The sequence below is a fragment of the Parasteatoda tepidariorum genome, chromosome 8 (assembly GCF_982258835.1).
Source record: "Parasteatoda tepidariorum strain Cologne lab strain chromosome 8, Ptep-v5.0, whole genome shotgun sequence".
In the NCBI taxonomy this organism is placed as follows: domain Eukaryota; kingdom Metazoa; phylum Arthropoda; class Arachnida; order Araneae; family Theridiidae; genus Parasteatoda; species Parasteatoda tepidariorum.
Genome location: NC_141762.1, coordinates 68,381,642 through 68,405,190, shown reverse-complemented (window position 1 = coordinate 68,405,190; position 23,549 = coordinate 68,381,642). Strand labels below are relative to the sequence as shown.

Here is a 23,549-nt window from a genome sequence, read left to right as displayed (position 1 = left end):
TCATGGTATTTTTCCAAATGGCAATCAAATTAAAGAAAGATGCCTTGCATATAAATTATGTAAAGAAATGGGACGAGCGCGGTGCATTCACAAGAAATGAGGTTAGTAAACAAATGTGGGAAGAAATCTTCCCTGCAATAAAATCACAATGGAATTTTCGAATTATCGAATTTTACCGTCATTCACTTCGTTATAGCGCTCATTCTTTATTAGAATTTTGGGATTAACGGATAATTGGTGTTGGAAATACTCCTACATAATGTGAAATATAGGAACCTTATTTAAGATAATGCATATTTTGGTATAGAATAAAACTTTTATTGTTCCTTTGGAAATGCGGTAAAATGAGTAAATGTATTTAACCCTAAATTTTATTATTTTTATTTGAAGCATTAAAAGAAAATTCAAACATCGTTTCCATAAGAAGGTGATGGCTCAGGGGATAGAGCGTTCGCCTACCTATGAATTGAACCGGATTCGATTCTCAGTGATGGCTGGTCGATACGAGTTCCGCATCCGGCTTGCACCACCAAAAGTGCTGACGTAAAATATCCTCAATAGTAGACGGATTCTGGGTTAGAGTCTCTTCGCCGTTAGGCTAACCGTGGAAGGTTTTTGTGGCTTTCCTTACCATATAACGCAAATGCGTGTTACTTGCTCCAAATTTCTGCCATTACATGATCCAGGAGTTCCCTTGTCTTCTAGACTGCGTTCAAAATTACAAGGCTACGGAGTTTAAAATTAGTAGCCGTGAACCCAAAATTGGGTTGGCTGTTCAACGACGGTTATGAAATAAAATATAAACAATATTAAATACTATGTTAACCGTAATTTTGGTTAATATAGCATTTAAACTATTTATTTGACAATTTTTCTCTTCATGTGATAATGGTCGACCAAAAAATCTAGTTTTCAAAATTATAGTTCTTATTGCCACACATTTAGTAATACAAAATTGAAAACTAAAAGCTATTAAATAAATGGTTTTTATGCTATTGTCAAAGGTATAATTATAAAATTAACAAACTTTACCTCGTTTATCAAATTTTATCACACGTTACAAGAGTAAATTTTTATGTTAATTTTACCAAAATCAATACCTAAAGTCTGTTGTGAAAATTACCGCGTTTTTTGGTGTTCCCATAGAACCAGAAATAATGTACATTTTACCATATTTGAGTAATTTTGGCCATATTTTCTTTCTCAGGGCATTTACATAGTTTCTGTACATTTAATTTCCTCACAAGCTTGCATAAACATTTAGTTAAAAAATACAATTAAAAAATTTAAAGTATTAGCTCAAAACTTGTATGTTGGTTTACATGATAACAGATTTGTTTTTTATTTAGATTTATGCTCAAGGGTGTTTATTTTTGCTTAATTTTTGGACTAAATGCTAGAATTAGTCGTATGGTTTCTAATTTGACTTTTTGTCAAAATATAATTGTTTGCTTATGTCATAGATCGTTTTATATTACTTTTTCAGCTTTCAGACGAAAGACATGTTTTCAGATTGTCAAAAGGATGTTTGATTTATTTATTTATTTATTTTTTGTCCTTGAAGCAAGTTTTTATTGTATTATTCCAATTTGGGCTATAAATCATAGTAGGAACCTTTTGATTCTAGATAATAATGATTTAATTTATTAGTTATAAGTGGAAAGGCTATTGTATTGATGCGAAATTGCAAGATAACTAACAAATTATTTCTCTTTGTGTCGAAAGGTTAATTTTACAGAGGTGTAAATTAGTTTAAGTTACCAGCAAGTTAGTTTTAACTTAGTTTTTCTTATTTTCACTTAAAGTGTAAAAAAAACAATAAACAACTCATTTAGGAGAATACCAAAACAACTTATTTATACTTCGTGAAAATAAATGTGTAGAATTTAAAAATAAATTATACTAAGGAAACACAGACTTTACATGAAACTGCAATTTATGTTGCTTTGATACAATTAATAATAGAAATATAAATTCTTAGTTTTGTAGGTTTATAGGTAGAAACACTCGCCAAAAAATTAAGGTAAATTTGAAGAAAAAAATTTACTTTTCAATTAGTTACATGAAGAAAAAAGACCTATAAAAAGATTTATTATCTGAATTGATTTAATGATATTTTGGTAAAATCAATAAAAAAATTAATAAACATTCTGTTTTTACCGTAATTTTATCTGGAATTTTTGCTGTTTGACGTCGATGGTTTGTCCACAAGGAAAATAATATGGTCAGAACTGCTAGAACATGATAAAATGTACTCTACTTTTGGCAGTATGAAAACACCAAATAGATAGGCAGCTTTTAACAAAGCACTTTGGCAATGATTCATGCAAAGATAATAATAAACATTTGGTTTTATAATAAGTGATAAAATTTGGTAATTTTATTATGATATCCTGGAATACGGCATAAAAGTAATTTATTCAGGTAAAATTTACTTTTCAGTTTTGTATTTTTTACTAAATGTCTGGTAATAAGAATTATAATTTAAAGAACCAGAATTTCCGTTAAACCGTTACCATATGAATGAAAGAATTACCAGATGAACGGTTTAAATATAGTGTATTTTGGATTTATTTATCCGGAATTATAGTTTTTGTTACCAAAAATATCTTAACCATAAAGTATGGTAATTTCATCAAAATTTTTTCTCTTTATACTGACACACCTTATTCGTAATGAGGAGGATCTTTATTTAAATAAAATTTAAAAATAACAGACCGATAAAGTGTTCATTAAGTAGCTTTAGTTAAAACTATAAAAAACTTCTAGATTTTTTTGTTATTTATTTAATTCTCCGTTTGTTTATTTATTTTTAAAAATATATGGGTGGAGTACTTAATAAAATTTAAAATAAATAAGTCGTGGAATTTTGCCTTTTTACGAGGCATTACATTGATGCGTAATAAAAAGAATATTTATTATCTAAGTTGACTTAACGATATTTTAATCCAATGAAGAAAACACTTATGCATTCTTGTTTTAACACGCTTATGGGTGGAGTAGCTCGCCAAAATAAATGTAAAGCAAATATGTCAGGAAATGCTAACTTTTTGACGGACAGCTAAATACTCATCCATCAGGCGGTTACAAATCGACCTAGAATCATAAAAGCTGTTCGTTCTGTCTGCTCAAGTTATATAAAAGAAAATCATCTGGCTACTTTCAAGGAAACGAGAAGAAAAAAAAAGCATAATCAACTTGTAGTTTCTGTTCCACAATCACTCAAAATGAAGGGTTAAAGATTCTCCTTTTTTATACCGTTAGGGATGATTAGATTTTCAAAAAGATGAAGAAAAAAATGCCCAATAATTAGCCCATTAGCCTAGATTGTTTTGTGCTAGGAGGGTTGTAATATTATTTTTATCTTTTCTTTTGGCTACGCGAGTTTCTTATCAATTGTGAACGTAAAATGACCAGCTGCCAGATGGTCTTAAAATCAAATTCTTTGAATGCGGTGCCATTTTTTAGATTGAAATATTATTTTTAGCGACAGTTCGGAAGGTAATTTTGATCTATTTGAAAGATTATTTTTTTGATGAAGTTATGTAAACAGTTATATTATTTATTTCCGACAATTTCATGTCTTATCTTAATTTGAAAGAGGAAAAAAAGTGTGTCAGGTTTGGAAAAAAAAAGGATTTTGAATGTGAGATAAATTAAATTATTTCAACGACGAGCATATTTCAAATCCTAAAAATGTGTCATTGTTATGTGGGAAAAAAGGAATTTCAAGACGATGATAAATGAATTAATTTTTGCAATATTAAATGATTAAAATATGTATTAGTTAAGCAAAAGAAAGGAAAATTTTAAATGCGTAGTAAAATGCATTACTTAAGTGAAGAATATATATATTATAAATCAATGAATATATGTAAGTAAAGTAAAAAAAGGAGCTTTAAAACCAAGATAATTTGAATTATTCTAGAGACGAACATATTTTTGTTCATTAAATCAGTATTACTATTTATCACGTTAAAAATTCTTATTATTTAATTTTAAAAAATGTTAACTAATTAAAACATATTAGAATTAACGTTATAAGAGTAAAATATATTTAATCGATATTGTATTAAACGTAATGAATTGATGTTAAATTTAATTTAATTCCATTATTAGAGAATTACGATAAGTCTTAGTTTCAAACAGGAATTGACTCATCTCGCTCACTCATTTACACAATAGCGAAAAAGTCTTTAATAAAGAAAGTAAAATGTCCAAAAATATTACACTTGTATATTTTGAATGTTAAAGCATTCTTTTGCAACATATTTTATTAAAAAAATATTATTTTCTAATTTATTATAGTTTAAATTTTTATTGTTTTTGAAATAATTATAATTTTGTTTCACATTTACAATATTTTTTTTAAAAAATGCAAGAAATAAATTCATTTAATGTGGATTACTTATTAAGAATGTTTAATAACAACAGAATAAAAGTAAAGAGATTTATCTAGACTGTTAAAAATATTGTTCATAATTAAATAGAAAAATGCTAAATTTATGACAAAGTATTTTTTCATTTAAACTTTTGAGCTGGATTTCACCCTTTTTTCTGTTTATTTCTTTATTTATATTTTACAAAATCCTTTTTTACGTTTTTTTAGCATTTCAAACATCCAAGTTTTCTATATTTAATATTTTGATGTCTAACTTTCTTCTTTCTTTCAATAGTTTTTAAATTAAATAGCTAAAAAAATATTTTTAAGCTTTAACAAAATTTTTTTACTTCTTTTTATAATCGTTACTTAATTGAATTTTTAAATTTTATTTTATATATATATAAATAAAAAAGGAATTTTACAATATTGAAACTATAACATGGGTATAGGTATGTATATTACAACAAGAGTATTTTACGATTTTTAATACTATTTACCTTAAATAATACTGACGAAAAAAACAAATACAACACTTGAGAAAGTTATTCTTGTACCATTAAAATTCTTTTTGAAAAAAAACATGAACTTTAAAAATATAAATTTAAAAATATTATTTTTGGTAAATAATTTAAAATGTCATAATACAAAATTTAGGTGAAAACTGTTCAATAATTCTCGATACATAAATTATCGCCAATACATCTTTTATTAATTTTCGCTAAAACCAATCCAATTCGCTAAAAATATGGAAATGTCTTACATAAAAATACGTTAAGAAAATTGTAAAAAAATAAACATAATGTTCAAAATATTTACAATTTTTATTAAATTTATTTATAAAAAATTACTTAGGTGACTGATTAAACAACTGAAATAGGCATTTGCACGAAAGTACACGGAGAAAAAAAAAATCTGGTAAAATTACTACACTATATGGTAATAAAATTTCTAGTTAAAAAAAAGTAATAAAATTTTCTAAAAAGAATCATAATTTTGTTAAACAAAATATACAGTATTTAAACCATGAATTATGTAATTTTTATATTCAAATTGAAGCAGTTTTCCAGAAATTCTGGTTTTCAACATTATAGCTTTTATTATCATATATTTAGTTAAAAATTAGAAAAATAAAAACTGAAAAGCTAATTTGACTTCATAAATGGTTTTAATGCCATGCTCTAAGGTATCATGATAAAATTCCCAAACTTTAACACATTTACAAAATTTTGTCACTTATTATAAAACTGTTTTTTATTGTTTTATAAAAACAAGTTACCAAAGCGCTTCGGTAAAAATTACCGAGTTTTTTTGGTGCTTCCATAGAGCCCGATGAATTTCAATTTTTACCCTAACCTGGTAGTTTTGACCATACTTTTGTCTCAGTGTACTTTTGATGCACTCCTTTATCGGTTAAAATTACTTCTTACTGCATGAAGTTCTGTTTAAAGTTAATCAAGCAAGCTTTATTCAAACTTTTCAAGTATAGTGTGGGAAGGAAAATAATAATTTTTCATCTAATGATCGTTTTTTTCCTATACTACTATAAAACATATTTATTTATGATTTTTAATTGCGACCTTAATTTGCTAATTAATTCGTGTAAGCAATATTTAAATTTACGAAAGCAGATTCAATGGCTCATACTCCTTTAATAATCGTTCTTAATGGTGAATTTAAATTTGCTAATTAAGCAATAGAAACAATATTTATAAGACTCAAAAACGTACTTTCATTGAATTAACTTTAAAAAAAAAGTTTTTTTAAAAAAAAGTTTAATTTTTAAGCCTAAAAAAACAGCTAGTTGCAATCCGAAAAATATGTTCTCATTAGTTATGACGGTAGAACAACCGAAATTTGGAGATCCTTAATATTTATTTCACATGTCGCATATTATATCATAACTTTTAAAGCAAATAAACATTTGTGCACACAATTATTAAATCCTGTTATTCAAAAATATTCATACGTAAAAAATGATTTATAATAATTTGTTATCATTTTTATTACTTTATTTAATAACTGTCGAAATTTTTTTAAATTGCAAGGTATACAAGATTTTATTGCTATTTAATCTGCATAATTTTGAATGATAAATTCCAACTTTCAAACTACTATTTCTTTGCAATAGCAAAAAATGCAAAAAGGGAAATATTAAAGAGCTCAAATTCTGTCCGCTGTTCTGCCTAAGCAATTAAGATAACATATTCCAGATTAAGACTACCTCCAATAATTTGAGAGTCAAAAACCCAATTCTGTCGTAAAAAAGTAGATTTTTACGAGATTTTAAAATTGGATTTAGTTATTAGATCTTAAAATTAGATTTAGTTTATTCAGAGAAAGAACATTTAGTATCGAAATTAAAAAATCCTCTGCACTAATTAATAAGCATATTTAAGGTTAAGCCTTTGAACCATTAAGAGTGTGAAAGAATTCGTATCAAAACCCGATCATTGGATCAAAAGTTATCAAGGTATACACTCTTTTTGCACACTGTATATAGGATATTTTATGTGAAATAAAACTTTCACACTTATCGTTTTTTTTATTACCATACTAAGCTTTAAGAATGACATATAAGAATAGAATATGTCTAATAATAATAATGGAAAACTAAGTAGGTTACGACGATAAATATCAGCAAACGTGATTTAGCATGCATGTACGAAGAACCTATCCTCTCTTATGAGCTTCTCACTTATCTTACTAAGCATAATCTAGTGTTCTTCCGTCCGTGAAATCAGAAGAACTGTTACCATACTTCCGTTGAAGTAAAATATAGCGAAATAGGGCATTTATATCTTTTTTTATGCACTATATGATGTAGCACTAAAATTATCACAACTATTATGAGCGTTATGTCATGAATTATTTAAACGTGTAGATTTTTTGTTTGTTTTTTGTTTAAGGCATTCGAAATGGCCGTTTTTAGACGCGAAGCAGTAACAGTTATTTTACAACTGACAATTTTACAGTTAAAATTATGTTTTAGAGAGACATAGAAATTGGCATGTAAAGATAAATTATGATATTTTTTTTTTATTTTTTTTTTATTTTTTAACAGTTTTATACATTTCAGTAAAATTAATTTTTCTAGAAGCAAAATTTGCTCTTAAATTCAATAAAGTTTCGAAGAGCAATTACGTAGCCATATTTTTTGTGTGTGAGTTTTTTAAATATTTTCTATTTTTTTTTAAAAACAAAAAAATTAATTAGGATAATATTTATAAATTTTCATAGAACTATTTTATATTGTTTTATCCTTATTTAATACATCTATTTTTAAAAATTTGTTGTTTCGACTAATTCTTAATGTTACGTGCTCACTGTCCGTATCAAATTACAGTGTAAAGTACCGTAAAATCCATTTTTACCGAAAATATTGTATCGTAATTTTGCTATAATATTTGTTTAATTACAGTGATTTTACGATAATTATTGTTATAAAAGTTAAGATCAGATTCTTTTATTCCGTAACATATTTAAGTAAAAGCGGATTTTATGGTAAAAGTACCGGCACCCTCCCTGAATGCCAGTACTTTTTACAGTAATTTTATTAAAAAATTTTTACAGTACATCATGATTTGTAATAATTTTTATACTATTTGTATATTTTTACTCGTAACTCGGAATTTATGTAAAATAAAATTTTTTATTTTATTTTGTGCATTTGGATGTTTCTGCAGTAATTTTGATATTAATGATAAAAGAACTTTGTATTACTCGATTGAGAGAGATAATACTTTCTGTAGATTCGAGACTATAATTTATTCACTTTGCTTGAAAATTGTTTTCGGTGTCTTAAAAATTATTAGCGTATTTCAGACAAACTTAATTGGCAAACTTTAACATTTTACCGATAGCATTTAAGCAGTATAATTCGAATTTGCATATTGTTATTGTTATTTTATTTTTTTTTCTTCTAATTTTCTGTTGCATTAATTCTTGGTAATACTAGAGAGTTTTCTAAACAATGAAATTTTTAAAAAAATTATACTCATTGTTAATATAGGGCTTACACATGCCCTACATTAACAAAATATTTGATCGAAATATTATTCTATATGTGACACTACTATATGGACCCAAAAATTGGGTGCCTGTTCAACGTTGGTTATTAAATAATATATGTGTCTTCACTTCCGGTGAACATGACGCCCCACGGTGACTGAGTGGTAGAGCTTCGCGTTCTCGTGCCACAGGTCCTTGGTTCGATTCTTAAGCCGGGGATGGTTGACTCAACCTTTCATCCCTTCAGTGAGTTGATAAAATGAGTTCCAAACATGTTTGAGAACTAAACGCTCAGTGTTCCGCGTTCGGCTGCCCATCCAACTGAAACCTGCTCTTACACCCCTGAGTCCAAGCTCAAGAAAACTGAGATGGGCACAGTTGGCCTTGGCTCACAATGAGCTGTCACGCCACTGAGTCGAGTAACTAGTAGTAGTACGTGTCTTAACATACAAGTAGGTTTATTATATTTGATCTGTTTGGAATGTTATAAATATAGTATTCCTTAATGGGTTTAACCAGTGCTACTAATTTATGAAAGCGTTTGAAGCTGCTTGACATGGACTAGATCTAGGGAGCATATGAAGTTTTTTTTCCATCCTCTTTTACAAGAAGCAAACACTCTGCTTCAGATGGTCAGAAAACGCTGCAAACTCATATTGTTACGCAACTTTTAAAATTTAAACATTCTAATTCCATGAAGGATATGGACGAAACTTTCATTCTAAAATCCGTTTTTTCTCACAAACAGACTCGAAAACTGTTTTGCTTACTTCATTTTCCTTCTTACAACGTATCACCTTTCTCTTTCAGTTGGCGCAGGATCAGCTGGGGCCGTAATGGCCAACCGACTGTCCGAAGATCCCAATGTCAAGGTCCTGGTCATCGAGGCTGGTGGCAAGGAGAATTTGGTGACAGATATTCCACTGGCAGCCGCTATGCTTCAGCAAACACCCGTTGACTGGGCCTACCAGACCGAACCACAAGAGGCGGCGTGTTTTGGTCTCATCAACAGGGTGAGTAGTTTTTTCTTTGTCGTATCTCACGCAAGCCAAGCGGAAAATGTGTATCACCGAGTTTTGTTTGTATGGATTCCTTGAGTGGAGTATTATTGTGTAATGGATTTTGATGCTCTGTTTTAATTGAAAGCTCACAGAAACGATATCGAAAGGAGATAAACAGGCAATTGAGGTTACTCTGTCAGTAGGCTTTTATTATCTTTTAATCGCTGGAAGGCTATTTAATAACATAAGATTTAAAAAGAATATGGGAATCGAACTCATTTGAAAGTGAATTTAGGTGATTATGATCTTCGCTTTAAAGGCTAATGTAGAAATGTACTTTTTTTTTTAAAGATTCGATAATGAGGACTTTTCAAAATCTTTTTTTTATAAGCTTGTTAAGACTTTGAATGCAATTAGATAAAAACTTCTATCGATTTCTTTATTGTCTTTAATTCGAGTATTGTTTGGAAAAGAGAAAACAGATGCTACGAGAAACTGTTGTCTCGACTCCAACTACCGGAGAAACCAAAACTTCCAAATCCGAGACCATAATTGGTTTTTACAGTTACATATATTTTTTAATTTTTTTTAGACAAAAATGTCTGTTAGTTCTCTCTGTGTCTAGACATTTTTCTACTTTTCCTTACGAGAAAATCATAAACTTTTTTTTCACCTTTTCCCTCCTGTTTGTTTCTGGAGTTCGTTTCATTTTTCACTTATTATTGATTCATTTGTTCATTAGTTTCATTTAGATAGTTAAATTTGTTCTACTGAACACGCAGCCTGTTTATGAGCTTAATATTAAAATTAATTTAAAATCAATTTTAAATTAAGCGTTTTTTTTTAATTTTATGATTCATTTTACTTATTTTCTTCCATTTATTTATTTTGATTAATTTTTCATGTATTTATTTTATATAATTTTTATTTCATATATTTACTTTATTTAATTTGTATTTATTTATTTATTTTGCGCAGGGAGATTATGAACATTCAAACAGGATTTGTACTCGTATGTTATAACTATATATTTTGGAACAAGTTTACGTATTTGTTTGTCAAAATTATTTTAAAATTTTGGATATCAAGCACACGTAAAAAATTACGTCGTCTCGTTTACCTTTTTTAGTCAAGGTTCTGAAAGACGCATAAACCTACTTACAGATCCAATGATAAGTTATTCAACAATTATTAAATTTAAAATATTATCTTCAAAGAGGTTTGAAAGCTAAATAAATTTAACTTAAGCCATTATAAGTTGCTAAATAATTATTAAACTTAAAATATGACGACTTGACTTAAAATTTTTAATCAAGGTTCTGAAAGACGCATAAACCTACTTACAGATCCAATGATAAGTTATTCAACTATTATTAAATTTAAAATATTATCTTCAAAGAGGTTTGAAAGCTAAATAAATTTGACTTAAGCCACTATAAGTTGCTCAATAATTATTAAACTTAAAATATGACGACTTGACTTAAAATTTTTAGTCAAGGTTCTGAAAGACGCATAAACCTACTTACAGATCCAATGATAAGTTATTCAACTATTATTAAATTTAAAATATATTCTTCCTAGAGGTTTGAAAGCTAAATAAATTTAACTTAAGCCAGTATAAGTTGTTGAATAATTATTAATCTTGAAATATGACATAAATAAGGCATCAAGATAATGTTGCAATAATATAAATAAATAATATTAGAATTTTAAAAGAAACCGAAATAATTATTATTTCATTGTTCAACAGTTTTTTACAACTGTATAACATTGAAATTAAGTTCAATACACTTAATATTTGCATTTAACAAACCGGCAATTTTCGTTCACTGTATATTAATAAGTTGCTGCCCTTAATTCTTACCACACATTCCTGTTGCCTCCTTCTGCAAAAGTTCATAAGGTGTGGCATCAATAATAAATGTAGCCTACTATCATTTTCAACTATCCTACCTTCCTACTATCATTGCAGCTATTATCATTTTCAAAAATAAATCATTCCTTATTTAAATAATATTCAATTACTAAGGAAATTTGAATTACACGTATTTTGTAATTGAAAACCAATTATGGTATACATATTTCCCTTAAACTTAGGGTCCAATATATTGAACTATATTTGGTACAATTTTATCTTTTATAAAATAAGATTTTTCTGTTTAAATAATTAGTTTTTATTGTTTGCCTGACTTTAGAAAGGGATTGGTATCTATGTTACAGTATAATTGGATTTAAGGTCATTTTTCGAAGATTTCAATTGCAATAAAAAATTACCGGAAAGGTTAAGAAATTAGATTCAAGTATACTTTTGGGCAGTTTTAAGCCATATAAATATTTTTTATTAGAGTCAACACTGTAAAAAATTTTGGTGTATAATTGACACAACGTTTAGTGCTGAGGTATATTAAAATTTTTTACAATCCATGCATTCGCATTTTTTATTTAATTTTTAAATGATATAGTTATGCGTAATTTTTTTTTTGTTTATTTATTTATTTTTATTATTAATTTATTTTATATTATTTTTTTATTACTAATAAAAAATATTTTTATGCACATTAGAATCAATTTATGGCTTCATTGCGAAAACAATCAATTTAAAAAACAAGCACATTTTTAGTAATAATTTCGCGCTAAATATTTTAAACAAATGATTTTTTTGTCAATTTTACATAATTTTTAACATGATAGCTGCAATTCAGTGCTTAAATTTTTTTTTTATTTACTTCAAAACCAAAAATAGTTGCAACTATTCATTAACATTTTTATGCGAAAAAAATTTTTAAAATTATCTATAAAAATATCCTTTAATCCACAGAAAATGTCAATAATTAAAACTAATCATTTTTTAGGTTAAAACGAAAGGTTTTAAATATTTTTTTCACCTTTTTGAGTTTAAAATTTTCAGGTTTTGGTTCTAAACTATGCACTTTGAAGTAAAAATTGCATTTTCTGCAAATATCATTAGCTAGAGAGAGTCTCGAGAAGTTCGGCAAAATTTGTTTGAGACAGAAATGACGAACGTAAAACTTAGTACCTTTCACCATATCATAACTGCTATAAATATATTGAATTCATTTTAAGTCATCCGATACTTTATGAATTTCAATTACTTGTTGTTTATTACATTTATAGCAAATTTCAATATACTATGAGATTTTGTTTTCATATTATGTATCTTTAACTACCGAGAATGACGCATTGGTATATTTTTATATCATGTAGTTTTCTTTCAGGAAATTTCCATCATGATGGTTGTTAATTTATTGAAGAATATTGATAAAGCTAAAATAATGCATTAATTTAAGCATCTAATATTTATAAATCTGCATATTAATAAAAAATTTCTTTTTGAAGTTCTATTTCCTAATTTCTTTGTTTTCCACGACATTCTAAAAAACCATGAATTGGATGATTCCTCTTCGAAATGTAGCCGTTCAAATTATTTGCCCAAAAACTTATCTATTAGCCTAATGAAATATAAAAAGATAATGGTCAAAAATCATCTCACATTGTTATCGGCCGTTGTCATGTGGCAGGATCAAATTTTAAATTAAGAAAACTTAGAATTCTTCGATTTTCAACAAAATAAAATTAATTTTCACCTAATTATTGAAATCATAAAATTAATTTTTAATATTTCTTTATACCTAACTTAAGCTTTTGATGCAGATGGGAGAACGACTTTTCTTTTTTTCAGACGCTTTAATTACAAGCTATATCCCTCAGACCAGTGTTTCCCAAAGTGTGGTACGTGTACCCCCAAGGGTACGGGAACAGTTTAGAAGGGGTACGCGTTCTTATGCGATATATATTGCAACAAATGAAAATTCATAAATATTGTTTAAAAACAAAGCTAGCCATGCAAATTTACTATTGCGTATTTTTCTATTGACTATTTTTTGCAGAGTTAACAGTTAATAATTAGTGGTGTCAACAGCCAGCTGTGATTTTTAACTTTTGTGCAATTTTTTTATTGTAAAAAATGCATCCATTTTTTTATTAATGGTACACAGCGTTACGAAAAATTTAGAAAGGGTACACAAAAGTCATAAGTTTGGGAAACACTGCGTTAAACTATCGGCATCCATTAGACTTAGACTGTTGGATCTATATTTGTAGTAAAATATGATAATCCAAATTAGTAGAAATATTTTTACATTCATATTGTAATATTTGTCAATTAACTGATTTTGTAAAAGGGAAAAATTTCAATAATGAATAACTGTTCAGCTTGGATCTAAATAATTGCAAACAAGTGCAAATGTAAAATTTTTTTTTTGTACAGTGAACCGGGTTTGGAAGATTTAACCTTTATCGCAGAAAAAAGACACCGGTCTTTCATGTTGTATTTCATAACCATAAATTACTAAAATACTAAGTATAATACTTTACGTTTATTTTGACCTAAATTAATACAAAATTAGGAAAAAGAAATGTGTTTAATAAAAAATTCCGCGTTAAAGGGTAAATGGTATTTATTTATCATTCTTTCTTAGTATTTTCCTTTGTTATTATTAGATTTTTAAAATTGATTGTTATTTAAAATTTAAATAACCATTAAGAAATATATAAAAAGTTTCCACACTTAATAGGCCTTTTTATTTTCAAATTCCGAAGAGAAGCACCTTTCTCACTTAAATAATTTCAGCCTTACGCCTCGGTAAATGATAAGTTTATTGTTCTCTGTCATTATTTTTAATTGAAATTATAAATTCACTAAAACATTTATTTAGTTGGTTTATTTTAGATCTATTGTTTTGCTTTAGCTCTCTGTAAGCTCTTCAAAGATGGCGTGTGTAAATGAAAACAAAAGTACATTTAAAAAAATAAATTATGATTTATTTTATTTTATTCAATTTCTCACCCTTTTTCTTTATTTTAAATTTATTTCTACGTTGAATAAAATATATATTTAGGTGAATCACATGGGCCATTAATCTTATTAAAACAATGGAAGAATAGTTGCGAAAAAACGTTATTAATGTAGATTTTTGTTCTTTCCTTTGTTGATATTAGAAATTATACGACAGAATGAAATAAACAGAAGAATAATTAACAAAAATAAGACTTATTTTTTAAAGCTTTAATCAGGTTTGATGATTTTTGCTTAATTTGACTCTCCATTGTTTCTTTAATTACAGAGAAGTCGGTGGCCGAGAGGACGAGTTTTGGGTGGATCCAGCGTCATCAATTACATGCTGTATGTGAGAGGCAACAAGAAAGATTACGATTTGTGGGCCCTGGGAGGGGCACATGGTTGGAGCTGGAATGAAGTTTTTCCTTATTTTTTGAAATCCGAAGATAATCGAGATCCTGCAATAGCTAAAAATGGTAGGTGTTCGTGCAAGAAGAAAAAAAATCTGGTAAAATTACTACCGTACCGTATGGTAATAACATTTCTTGTATTAAAAAAAACATTATTCTGGTGACAAAAACCAAAATAAACGGTTTTTAAACCATTCATTTAGTAATTTTCACAATCATATGATGACGGTTATCCGAAATTCCGGTTTTTAAAACCATAATTCTTATTACCTCACATTTAATAAAAAATACAAAACTGAAAATTAAATTTAACCGAATAAATGGCTTTGATGCCACGCTCTAAGGAATAGTGATAAAATTACCAAATTTTAACCTATATTATAAAACCATATTTCACTGTATTAATGTTACCGAAGTCATTGCCGAAGAACTTCGGTAAAAATTACCAACCCTTTTGGTGTTTCTATAGTGCCAGAAAAATGGTAAATTTTACCACATTCTAGTAGCTTTTGTATTTATTGTATAACTTGTGCATTTTATTGTATAATTTGTAAATGACTTAAGACGTAAGTTTAAAAACTGAAATCAAAGACAATTTTACAAGTGCGCCTAAAACCCATTATCACGCTATAAAAAGTAAATATATGAAACAATCATGCTAACATTTAGTTTTTAGAAATTTCCTTAAACTCCTTCCACTAAACTCATTAAATTAATACATTGATTAAAGCGAATATTTTTCAAACTTTTTTTATTAATATTTCTTAAATACTTACTCTAAGTTTTTTTACTGATACATTTGTACTGAAAACAAACATTTTAAACACTTCCATGCAATCATAATATAAAAATTTTAATAAAACAACTTATACATTTTCAGCAGTCGTCCTATTACATATAAAGATATATTAATAAATTTGTGTCAAAAACTAGATAAAATGCATTATATTTTAAATACTTTCCTTTTTAGAGAGCTTTAAATTTTTACCTGGATCAATGTATTTGTTATATCCTAATTGCTCCAGACTATACACTGTAAAAAATAACAGTAAAACAGTATCAGCAATCAGGGTGTCGGTATTTTTTTTACCGATTTTTATAGTAACATGTTACGGAACAAAAAAATCTGATATTCTGTAGTTTTTACAGGAATAATTACCGTAAAATCACTGAATCACTCGAATTAAAAAATATTGCTCTACAATTTGCTGCATAATATTTTGCAGCAAAAGTGGATTTTACGGAAAAATGGACTTGACTGATGATGCACTCAAATTGTCGGTACTTTGTACCGACATTTTAAGTTATTTGATCCAGAATATTTTACAGTGTATGTAGTTCTTCATTATTTGAAACTACAGTGAACTCTCATTATGCACCGGTGTAAGGGGCCAAGAGAAAAAAGCGCATAAGTAAAAGAGGCGCATAAGTGAAAAACTTCAAAATTCTAAGACGCAACGTAAATTGCAGTGTCAATATGAATACATATGTTTCTAAAGATAAAATGTTAATATTTATACTGTTTTGGTATTTACTATAATTTTACAAAGAAAAATTTAACATACCTTAAGACAATTTATTTTCTTACAAAATAATCTTAATACATGTTTGTATTTGTTTTTGCCGATGTTATTCAAAAACAGTTTTTTTTCAGCTCGTATAAATGGGATAAGGGGGAGTTTCAGAAGCAAAATTAAATTGTAAGTAGTCAGGAATAGTGTCTAAAGCTTTCAATACTGCTATGTGAATTGGAGGAACTTTATCATCTCGTCAGTATCATCCACCACGTTCCCATCGTTCACAAGTTTTAGTTAGATATAAATGAACAGTTCTTCACAAAAAATTTGAGTTTCATGGAAGGGGGTGAAACATCATATGATAAATTTCTAAGAAAAGTACTTGACGTCATAATATGCTGCACAATAAGTTGTTCAAGTACTTCTGTCACTAAACAGATCACCTCCCTTTTTTTATTCATAATGTCCATGTGACTGCAAGTAAGTGATCGCGGTCTCTTTCATCTTTCGTATTCCAGGTGTCTTTTTTTTTTCTAGAAAACAGCATGGGAGTAAAACTAACCTCTGGACAAGAGGAATGGTAAGTTTCTAAAAGATGAATGGGCTTTCACTGTTGTTGGTGTAGCAGATAAGACACCCTATTCAAAATTCTAGAAAGAATGTCTTTCCAGAAACAGCAAAAAGGAAAAGGTCACAGGGGGAAGCAAATTCAATAGGATCTAACATTATATATTCTTTTTATCTGTAACAAGGATTGCTTATTTGCTTCATTTTTAATTTAAAATATCTTTTTTTTAAAAAGAAAAAATATTTAGAGGATTAAAAAATTAAAATGTTAGCCTAAAATTTCGGTGCATAATTGAAAAATTTATTTTTAGAGCGACGCATAAACGAAGGATGTTTATCATTATTTTCCTATCTAATGTATTAGGACCTATAAAAATCGTCGTATAAATGAAAAAGGTGCATAAAAGAGGTGGTGCATAAGTGAGAGGTCACTGTATATAAAATTTAAATAAGTCGAAAGTGTGCTCGTTATCAAAACTCACTGCGATATATTTATTAAGTTTATCTAGTTGAATTCGTAAACTAAACCTTTCCAAAGTCCACTGACTGTGCATTTCACTCAAGTAATATAAAAGTAGTGTCTCTGTTTAAGCTTTAGCTGTTGACAATCAAACACAATCAACGCCTGAAGTCAAATATAAAAAGTGAGTAGATGTGAATGATATTACTTCTGTCACCTCAAACAAGTCATAAAAAGTTAACAGCTTATTGTTGTTTAACAATGTAACTCGTGCTTAGACCCTATAGTTACATGTCGACTTATTTCATCCATCATGTAAGATTATGTTGTTTTGGACTTAACTTAATTTTGCATCACACGTATTAGATTTTGGAGAGTATTGTTAAAAAGAGAAGCCTTTAATTCTGAACCCCAATTGATTTGTTAAACGTAATTAAAACACGAAATGCTTGTCATGATAATGATATAGAATAGTAAAAAGTTGACGTGAATCGTTCATTGTATACCTTAAATCTGTTGTATTGCACTGAAATTTTATTTATTACTATTTGAATGCCAATTCTTTGCACGGAGTAGAAAAAGTTAAATAATTGATAAATTGGTCAGTCAGTAAAAAGTTAATAAAAACATCGATAATTAATATTTCCCACTACACAATCAAATCCGAATCAGAAAGCCATGTGTCAACTACATCAAATCAGTTAAAATATAGTTTCCATTTCTTTTTATTATTTTTTTTGAACACTTTACGTTATTAGATTATTCAAAACATGCTTTGTTTTATTTTATAACCGTCGTTGAACAGCCGACCCAATTTTGAGTTTAAGACTACTAATGTCACTAATCAGTACCCCCGAGGTAGGATTTGTTATGGGAACATAGAGGACTTAGTGACTCGACAGATTTAACGTGCATCAGTCACCATTTATTACGCCGGGGATCTTCGGCCAGCGGGGATCGAACCCATAATTTCTTGGACAAGGGCCCAGTACCCTACCAATCAGACTATACCGGCTCCTCAAAACATGCTTTATCGAAGTTAAATTCATCAAAATAAAGAATCAGTATTTTATCAGTATTTTTCAGCAGTACTATATCAGTATTTTTCAGCATCGAAAATGATGTTAATCGATTATTGATTGCTGCCAACATATGCTAGTGAATATTTTTGACAATTAATTTTTTTTTAAATAAATGTCACTTAAGTAAATAATGTTTTTTTTTTATTTCCGTTTCCTTTTATGAGATAAACATTCTGCAAAAACGTAATTTTAATACAAATAAACACGTGATTTCAAATAGAGTACTAAAGCTACTATACTAGGGGTCTAATTCAGGGGCTCTATAGAATACAAATTACTAATTGGAAACCAGTGAGTAACGTCACCATAGGTGAATCGTGAGATTTGTCGATTCAAAAACCAATCAGGTTTGACATACACGCGTGATGTCGCTCACAGATATCCAATTAAATCTGATTCAAATCACACGATTAGGCATAATCTCTTCTTCTCGAGTTACATTACCTGATAGAGACACATACTCAGTTTGCTTGAGCTTGCCTGACATAACAAATCAAAAATAATTCATTATAGAAGAAGATGCAAAAGATTTCTTTTTTTGTAACACAATTTCGTATTTTCCTACAGACACGTTGAAAGAAGTTGAGAAAAAAAGATGTACGAATAGTTTTTCTCTCCATTCTTGATTGCAACGTTACTGATGAATTGAAATAACGAATTGATTGACATCATGTTAAAAAAAAGTAGATCTCAAAAACACGAGAAATTAAATTACATTCGTTAAGTTGATACTCATTTGGTAAAAAAGCATTTATTTGGAATTTTCGCCTAAAATACCAACAAACAAAAACTCAGAAATTTGTAGCAATATTTCTTATTTTCTATGAATATTTACTGACATTATCAGAGATAAAAATTTACGACTCAGTTTCCTCATAGCTTATACAACTGGTACCTGCAAGTGATCCTGGGTAAATCGTAGCATTTGTCAATTCAGATGTCAATTAGGTTCAACACACACGAATGACGTCACTTACTGGTATCCGATAAAATCTGATTTAGATCACATGGTTAGGCATTGCAAGTACCTAATTGAATTAAATGAACAATTGTGATTGGAATTAAGAGTGTTATAATTTTGCTATCTGCTTTTAAATATTAGTATCTCTTAAGAAAAACTATCCTTCATTTTAAATATTTAAATTAATGTATTCTGGGCTTTATTTGAATTAGTAATAAAGGGTGGTAATGAGGCTTACAAGTTTGCTGCTAAATTCAAAAACTTAATTGATTAGTATCAGATTTTTAAATGGTGAACGAAAAACAAGAAAGAAAGAATGATTATAACTAAGGCCCGGAGTTTGATGACATTTGCATTTTTTTTTGCATTTTTTGCATTTTTGGACATTCTTTGTCCTTTAGAGCATTTTTTGAGATTTATAGGGCATTTTCTTTAAAATTTTGGGGCGAATTTTGCATTTTAAAGCATTTTTTAAATTTTTTTGTTAAATTTTTCTAATTTTCATTATTTTTTATTATTACACTGGCTTCCAAACAATGAAGAAAATTTCTAGGATATTAACAGGTGAAGCAACATCTTTTCAAATTGAAAAAGAATTGTCAGTAAGTGTGACCGTCCTTTTCAAGTACGCACCAATAACATCAGTAGACGTTGAAAGAAGCTTCTCCTGGTATAAAAATTTGCTTTCAGACAAGAGAAGCTCGTGTACATTTCAAAATATTAAAAAAAAAATTTAATAATCCACTGTAATTCTGATATTTAGTAATATTATGAGATGGAAGTTGTTATATTCATTTAAGTTTCTATACAAAATGAAAATGTTTTGGAGTCAATATATTTTCCTTTTTTTTTGTTATTTTAGGATATAAAACATATTTTTCAAACTTTAATGAACGTTGAACAAGTATTGCATTGCTTTATATTTTTTGAAACGACTCATAATAATTTTGAAGAGTGAAACATTGTTTTAGTTCAATATTTTTACTTCTATTTAAGTCATGTCATAAGGCATTTTTAGCGCAATTTTCACATTTTAAGGGCATTTTTTGCACTTTTAAGGGCATTTTTTGCACTTTTTAAGGGCATTAATTGAGTTTGTTTTAGGTCATCAAAATCCGGGCTCTAATTATAACTATTGAAACAAGAAAAATCACCAACTGCTTTTCACAGATCAATACTCATATTGTTGAATTTGAGTGGAATTTTTGACGAATTAAATTTAAATTACAATTTCATTAGAATAGCATTAGGCTATCAAAGCTATTTTGGCTCTGAATTTCACATTGATATGTTATAAACAAGAAACCTTATGCAATGTGCTAGTTAAATTTTCTTCGAAGAGTGTCCATTGTGTTGCCTAAATAATGACGTATGCATGGATTATTTTAGTAAATGAAGTGTATTTTCTCCACCTAGCGAAATGTGTGAAAACATTCATTTTTTCTTTTGTTTATTAATCAGGTTATCACGCGACTGGAGGTTATTTGACCGTATCTACGCCATCGTATGCTACACCCTTAGCCTTCTCTTTCGTTGAAGCCGGAGTACACCTTGGTTATCAAAACATTGATATAAATGGACCACAGCAAACAGGTAAGATCATAAAATATCTCAATTTTTCCTGCATTATCTTCAAGCGCACCTATAGTAAAAACTCGATTATCTAAATGACTTTTAAACACGCGCTCATTTATCCAAATGCCAAAAAAGACGCGCACTAAGACTTTCTGCAATATTCTTTCAAAAATACATAGGTTGTGTTACGGGATTTATCTTCTTTTTTTTTTTCAATAAGTGAATGCTGATGAAAATTTAAAAATATTCTGATATTTACTTTAAATTAAATTTTATTTCAATAACATTAATATTTCTAAAATAGTAATAATTTAGAAAATATTCGCACACGAAAATTAGCAGTTTTTCTGTATTCAAAGATAACGTAACGAAACGAAAATTAATGAAAATTATTGCTTAAAGATTACTTAAAGAAAACTAACGAATATCAACAATATTTCTTAATTTAATTAATCAAATTTAATGATATATTTTTTTCTGTTATTAAAATATTTATTTAAAATTATTAATTAGAATATTTTTAAACAGTAAAAAACTTAATGAAATTCCTAAAAATGAATTTCAGCTCCATGCTCTCGTTTTAAGCAATTAATAATATAATCAAGAAGTAAGAAGGAGAAATTATCATTGCATTAATTCAATTTTCAAATATTCTACTAAAGATATTAACGTCTTTTGTTTTGCGTGAGCCTAAATTGTTTACATTAGCTACCTATGAAGAACTCGGATATCAACTAATCCTTGACATTAACCTTAAAATATGCCTTAAAATCATTAAATTAATTCTACAATATTTTATTAGACGAGATACATATCATTACATCCTAGCTTTTCATGTACCTAAGAACTAAGAAGAACTCGGACAACGACTTATCCTTAGCATTAACCTTAAAATAAGCTGATACATCTATCATTGAATCAATTCTTCAATTTTTATTAAACGAAAAACACATATTTACATCTTTTGCTTTTCATGTTCCTAAGAGCTACCTACGAAGAACTCGTTCAACTAATGCTTTACACTAACCTTAAAATATGCTGATACATCTATCATTGAATCAATTCTTTACTATTTTATTAAACGAAAAACACATATTTACATCTTTTGCTTTTCATGCACCTAAGAGCTACCTACGAAGAACTCGTACAACTAATGCTTTACATTAACCTTAAAATATGCTGATACATTTATCATTGAATCAATTCTTTAATATTTTATTAAACGAAAAACACATATTTACATCTTTTACTTTTCATGTACCTAAGAGCTACCTACGAAGAACTCGTACAACTAATGCTTTACATTAACCTTAAAATATGCTGACACATCTATCATTGAATCAATTCTTTACTATTTTATTAAACGAAAAGCACATATTTACATCTTTTGCTTTTCATGCACCTAAGAGCTACCTAAGAAGTACTCGAACAAGAACTAATCCTTGAAATTAACCTTAAAATATGCTGATACATCGATCATTGAATCAATTCTTTACTATTTTATTAAACGAAAAGCACATATTTACATCTTTTGCTTTTCATACACCTAAGAGCTACCTACGAAGAACTCGTACAACTAATGCTTTACATTAACCTTAAAATATGCTGATACATTTATCATTGAATCAATTCTTTAATATTTTATTAAACGAAAAACACATATTTACATCTTTTACTTTTCATGTACCTAAGAGCTACCTACGAAGAACTCGTACAACTAATGCTTTACATTAACCTTAAAATATGCTGACACATCTATCATTGAATCAATTCTTTACTATTTTATTAAACGAAAAGCACATATTTACATCTTTTTCTTTTCATGCACCTAAGAGCTACCTAAGAAGTACTCGAACAAGAACTAATCCTTGAAATTAACCTTAAAATATGCTGATGCATCTATCATTGAATCAATTCTTTACTATTTTATGAAACGAAATACACATATTTACATCTTTTGCTTTTCATGTGCCTGAACTCGGACAACAACTAACCCTTGACATTAACCTAAAATATGCTGATCTGATACACTTGTCATAGAAAAAAAACGTTCAACACCTTCGCAGGTCAGTCATTCCAACCCAGAGTTCCCAAAACACCTGCTGTCTTAGCACAAAACTGACAAAACGGAAATTAAATCTATTTAAAATGAACCATATTGTATTGTTAGTAGAGGCTTTTTATTTTTCTCCACGCTAGTTGTCGTAATTCATCTTCAAGGCGTTTCAAATGTCACTCGCCTCCGACAGGAGGGCTACTTTTTGAATAGCTTTTGGACTTGGTCATCAACTTGCATTCTGTCCGTCATTATGTACTGCTGGTGAACTTCAGAACAGTGTTCTAAAGGTTCTTAATGAAACACTTAACAATGCAACTAATGTTGTCCTTTTCTTCTTGTGATTCTTTCTCGACCTGTAAACAGTCATACAATTTTGCAAGGATTCAATCAGCGAGGCTGTTTTCAATTAGAATAAATATCTTTAAAAAAATTTCTAATGTCAATTGTCAGAAACGATTAAACGTTTTCAATCAATGTTTGATAGAAAAAAAAATTTATTTTTTAATATTTTTTGTGATACAGTACATTAAACGATGGTATTTAGTTTAATTATAATCATTAAAGAAAACTCATGCGTGAAATAAATAAATAAAAAAAGATTACATAACTCTGAATAACCGACGATACAATGATCAAATTTTCACATACTTAAATTTTATTTTAAAAG

At 28.1% G+C, this 23,549-nt stretch overlaps 1 protein-coding gene across 1 annotated transcript in view; it reads left to right on the top strand.

The window, feature by feature from the left end:
- Positions 1-23,549, top strand: part of LOC147806256 (glucose dehydrogenase [FAD, quinone]-like) — a 133,211-nt gene that overhangs the window by 84,400 nt on the left and 25,262 nt on the right. The window contains exons 2-4 of the mRNA XM_087169043.1: positions 9,203-9,405; positions 14,538-14,727; positions 20,710-20,841. Coding sequence (XP_087025169.1) covers positions 9,203-9,405; positions 14,538-14,727; positions 20,710-20,841 — 525 coding nt within the window. The remainder of the gene's footprint in view (positions 1-9,202; positions 9,406-14,537; positions 14,728-20,709; positions 20,842-23,549) is intronic.